At 44.4% G+C, this 4,849-nt stretch overlaps 1 protein-coding gene across 4 annotated transcripts in view; it reads right to left on the bottom strand.

Annotated features, from left to right (window-relative positions):
- Positions 1–1,714: 1,714 nt before the first annotated feature.
- The window catches only part of CDKN2C (cyclin dependent kinase inhibitor 2C), a 6,020-nt gene continuing 2,885 nt past the window's right edge, over positions 1,715–4,849 (bottom strand). For all 4 annotated transcript variants that reach the window (XM_009644659.2, XM_035900220.1, XM_035900219.1 and 1 more), the window contains one exon: positions 1,715–3,585. In XM_009644659.2, the coding sequence (XP_009642954.1) occupies positions 3,211–3,585 (375 nt within the window). In that variant the 3' untranslated portion in view covers positions 1,715–3,210. The remainder of the gene's footprint in view (positions 3,586–4,849) is intronic.

Here is a 4,849-nt window from a genome sequence, read left to right as displayed (position 1 = left end):
CCGCGCCTCTCCCCCCGCTCCCCCGCGCCCCCGGGGCGGCTCTTGCACCCCCGCAGCCTCTCACGGCGCTGCCGCCGCAGATTAAACCCTGCAGGCTCCCCGCAGGCTCCCTTCAGGATCTGCCCCTTTCCAAAAGGCATCCCACGGCCGTCGTTCCGAGGGTGATTCGGGAACAAAGGTCAAGTGCAAGGGCTTCGCTCGCCCCTGTGACCGAAACAGGGGAGCGGGCTCTTTCCCCACAGCTGTAGACTCACGTTGCCCGGTCCGTAGGGGTCCTGGTACAGCTGCAGTTTATACTTAGTGCTTCACATTTATTCCGTGCCTTCTGTGGGGTTTTTTTTTTTTCCCTACGTATACGTCTCCTCTCGATCCTATATCGTTTACTGCCTGTTCCCGGGCTGCTGCAGGACAACCTCTGCCCCTGCCTGGGGGTTTGCTTTTGCACTTGCTCGATGCCTCTCGGGAAAAGCTCTCGAAAACCTTTCGCTCCACCTCGCACGCTGCAGCTCGGCGCCTCCGGGTCAGCGTTACTGGCGACGTTTTCACAAAATTTGTTTGTAAAACCGGACTTTTGTTGTCAACCGGACTCGATGTTGCCAAGCTACTCAGGGAAAAAATCACGAAAGTAATTTCTGAAACCACCCCCGATATTAGAACCCCCTTTTCGGTATAAAGGTTCCCTATTCATGAGACTTGCTTTGGACTGAGACTCGCTTTACGTTATTTTGAGACTCGCTTTGTATTATTTTGAGACTCGCTTTGTATTATTTTCTCCTCGCTCAGGAAGCGTGAGAACTCCTGCAGGCAAGCAAGCTCCCAGCCCCCCCGGCAGCTAGGCGCGGTTTTATCACCTGCAGACCCTGTCAGGTGCGCCTAACCCAGCAGCCGATTTATTTCCTCAGTTTCCCAGAGGCTTTTTGCAGAAACTATTAACTGCCTGGGGCAACAGAGAGTAATTTTCGCTTTAAAGTATCTAACAAGGAATTTCAATTCCCAATATTCTTTCCGATACGTGGAATGGCTCACAGAGAAAACGCGGCAGTGAAAGCAAATAAAACGTACCTTTAAGTCAGGCTTAATATCGCCTGTGAGTCACCCGCTAACGCTATAGGCACGGCTGTGGTGTAACACGTCCTGGCTTTAAACGTGAACCTCTGGCATCAATAAAAGCCGCTATTTCTGACCGGGCGGGGCATTTTTATTTTTTTTTTCTCTCGGAAAAGCACTTGCTTTATGAAGCCACTACTTACACTTCGGCTTAGCGCAAATGAAATGCTGATGGAGCTCAAAACGGGGCTGGGATGAGGGGGTTTACGTTACTTTTCGGGGGCGGCACGGGTTTCTGCCTTACCAGAGGAGTGCGGGGCACTGGTTGGGGAGGAGGAAAAAAGCTCGGAGCATCCTCCAGGATGCTTGAAATGAGAGGAAAAGGTAGGAAAGGGAGGCGGATAGCAACGGAGGGGGGGTTGGGGTCACTTCACCTCGGGGACCTGCGGGTTGCGTTGCTCGGTTTTAATATTTCAGATGGTTTTAGTGTTTTTTTATACGGGGCATTCTAGGGGGCTGTTTCTCCAGTCGTGCATTCTGTGTGCTGTGCTGCTCGGATTAACGAGCTCTAGATCCCTTGTGAACAAAAAATGATGACAGGAGCACGCAAAGCTTCATGTTTCACAGAAGTTTTTAATCAGAAAACACAGCAGTGTGACAGAGCCTATAGTAAACGTGACAGATAGTTTCAGCAAATTACATTTTACTTGAAAACGGAAGGAACTGATTTTGTGGGGCTAAATCTTTCTTTTTTTGAGGAGTTAAAATCTGAACTAATGTACACCCTCTCCTCTCTTAAGTGCTATTTTCAGTACTATTCATTTTGCTTTGATTTAAAACCTTCTCTTTTGCGCAATTAGAATTCAGACTATTTGAAATGAAGCACTTGAAATGGCCCGTCTGCCCAACAACTAGAGCCTGGGCAAATGTTTCGAGTTTCATACTGAACCCTTTCCGATCCGGTGCTGAGCGTCGTTAGCTCCTGTTGTAGCTGGAGGGGTAAATGGAGTTGAGGCTGATGAATACCCTCAACAGTATTGCAATGGAAATTTTTCAATGGTTAAATTGTGTTTTAGGTGCAAGCAATAGCATAACTTCCCCAATATCAAATGTGCTGCTTCCTAAATGTCACTGTATTCAAAGAGTCCTGTTGCGTGAGATGCATCTATCATTAAAATAGTTCATTTCCCGGCAAAACAGAAGGGTTGGTGGAAAGCAAATCTTTCTTAAAGAGCATCTAAACTGCACGCAGCTTATGAAGTGCCCAGAAAACTTGTTGTACTGCAGCCTTCAGGTTCTCTTGCCTCTGACATTGGTTCTCTGCTGCTTGTTTTGAAACTAGAAAAAACGTCTCGTTCGGTGCACAGTAAACACGAACTACTAAACTGAGCCAGTTAAAACCTCTGGCAATCAAAACACCCCACCACTTATACTGTTTCTGGTATCTAAATTCAAAACCAGCTTGGTGAAAGTTTAAATACACAAAGGGGGAAAGTTTCATCTACATTTAGAAAGTAAGTGACCTACTTCTACAAGCTCTTGTTAGTGTCAAAATGCAGCTATTTCCCAAAGCCTCGAACGCTATCCCTTGTCCTCGGGCCAAGGAGCCTTTGCCTTCAAGCTCTGCCTGAGCCGGCAGTTGCAGGTTGCCCCTTAAAAGGCCGGTTTAATCCAAAACAGGACTTCAAACTCTTAAGCCCGACCGAAGGGGGGGAAAGGAGGGAGGGGGGGAGCGCATTGAGAGGTGGGAGAAATCACAGTAAGCTCTTTTTTTCTTAAAGTCCAGCAACATTAAGCATGTGCATATGTAGCTTCTGTATTAATGACTTAACAGGAATGACCTAAAATAAATTGTAAAACATGATACTGACAACCTAGGTATGAACGACCAACATAGAGACGGCTGAGTCGGTGATTACATTGTAAAATGGCAGGTGGAAGGAATTGCCGGGAGGGTGTATTTAAAACATTTCCATTCTCTAAAAACCCACCTCGAGAATTTCTTGAGACTTATGCTGTCCGCTGTCCAAAAAAAAAAAAAAAAAAAAAAAAAAAATAGTAGAACTAAGGTTGTGACAAATGTTATTTAAAAAAAAGAAGAAGAAGAAGAAAAAAGGCGGCTGAGAGCCTTCATGTCCAAGGGAGAGCGCGTCCCAGCCGAGTTTAATCCGTGGCTGCTGGGGGGAAGCTGCTGTCCTCCAAGAGCTTCACCACGGCGGCTCTCTTGTAGAGCTTGGCCAGGTCGTAGGCGGTGGCCCCCCGCTTGTTCTGGTGGCCCACCCGGCACTCCGTGCGCTCCAGCAGCAGCTCCACCACCCGCACGTGCCCCTCGCGGGCGGCCAGGTGCAGGGGCAGGTTGCCCTCGTCATCCTCGATGTTGACATCAGCTTCGAACTCCAGCAGAGTCTGCAAAGTGTCCAGAAAACCCTCTCTGGCTACATCATGAATTACAGCGAAGCCGGTACTGTCTTTCAGGTTGGGGTTGGCGCCGTGGATTAGCAACCTCTTGGCAATTTCGGGCTTCCCGAGTTTCATGACCTGTGAAATCCTCTTTTAAAACAGCCAGAAGAGCCCCCCTATAAAACTAATGATGCGCCAGAACATCTATTTTTAATACTTCTTTTTTTTTAAAAAAATTTTTTTTTTTTTTTTGGTAAGTAAACGGGGTGAAATGGTGAAAGATGTCATCATTTGGGTGGTGATAGCTTTCTATCTCAGAGAGATTAATGTCTGAAACAGGCGGGGTGGAAGGAGAAGAGCATAACTTTTTTTTTTTTTTTTTTTTTAATGCGGGTTATCTCAGTTTCTTAACCCACGAAAATTAAGTATGGGTCGGTTTTATTGCCTAAGGATTGAGGCACCTTTGCATTGCTGTTTAATCTCGTTAAACATCAAATATGGGGGCTCTGAGGAACAGATATTTTACCTCAGCAACAGCAAACGTAGGATGGTTTTTTATAAGCTTTCAGGTGTTTACATTGTCTGTGCTTTATCATAAAACAAATATTTGGCCTGTACCATAGCTCTGTCTGCTAAGAAAAATAAATGCTAGAAGAAATTTTTCTCCCCAATATTTGTGTTTCATTATGTCACCCAAAAAGGAGAAGCTAAAAGGATTGTTTCAAAGTTCCAGAAGTTTTCTTCTAAAACCAGTGTATTATATTGTACTTTCATAATTTCACTATAAGTAAACTGTGGCTATATTCTGTTGTTAGAAACATCCCTTTAACCCCCCCCGACAACAACGATAACTGGATTTTCTGACTGTTTCAGGAAAAAAAAAAAAAAGCAAGCTTCTTTAAATTTTCTTGATTGCATCATAATACTGTCATAATTAGAATGCAAATATTTCTTATTTGGGACTCAATAGATTGCACCGATTTCCCCCAAATTCCTAATTTTTTGTTTTCTCAAAGACTTTCAAAAAATGGAGACAGTAATGTATAATCTCCAGCCCAGAGGCAATATTTTCCTGTTCTTGTAATTAGTCTCACTGTAGGTGTCAAATTCAGGAAAAAAAAAAAAAATCTTTTTTATTTTCTTAGAAACATCCATGCATTGATTTGAAAATCTTGATTAAAAAATTTATCTGCATAAATGAGCATTGCAGTGCATTAGATTTAGCATACTGTACACTTTCTGCAAGGGATTTGCTGAAAAACTCTCCTGGTGAAAAACACATATCAGGCTTTTTAAGAAAAGCAAGCTGTAATAAATATAATTACTGTAGCGTTTGGACTGTAAAGTGGCCCGGTACATTATATCTAGAGAGAAGAGTGAAAGTACAGATAAGACAGGCTGG

Source organism: Egretta garzetta, unplaced genomic scaffold (genome assembly GCF_000687185.1).
Source record: "Egretta garzetta isolate BGI_Z169 unplaced genomic scaffold, ASM68718v1 scaffold768, whole genome shotgun sequence".
NCBI classification, from domain to species: Eukaryota; Metazoa; Chordata; class Aves; order Pelecaniformes; family Ardeidae; genus Egretta; species Egretta garzetta.
Note: the sequence above shows the minus strand (reverse complement) of the source record. Positions and strands in the feature narration are given on the sequence as shown.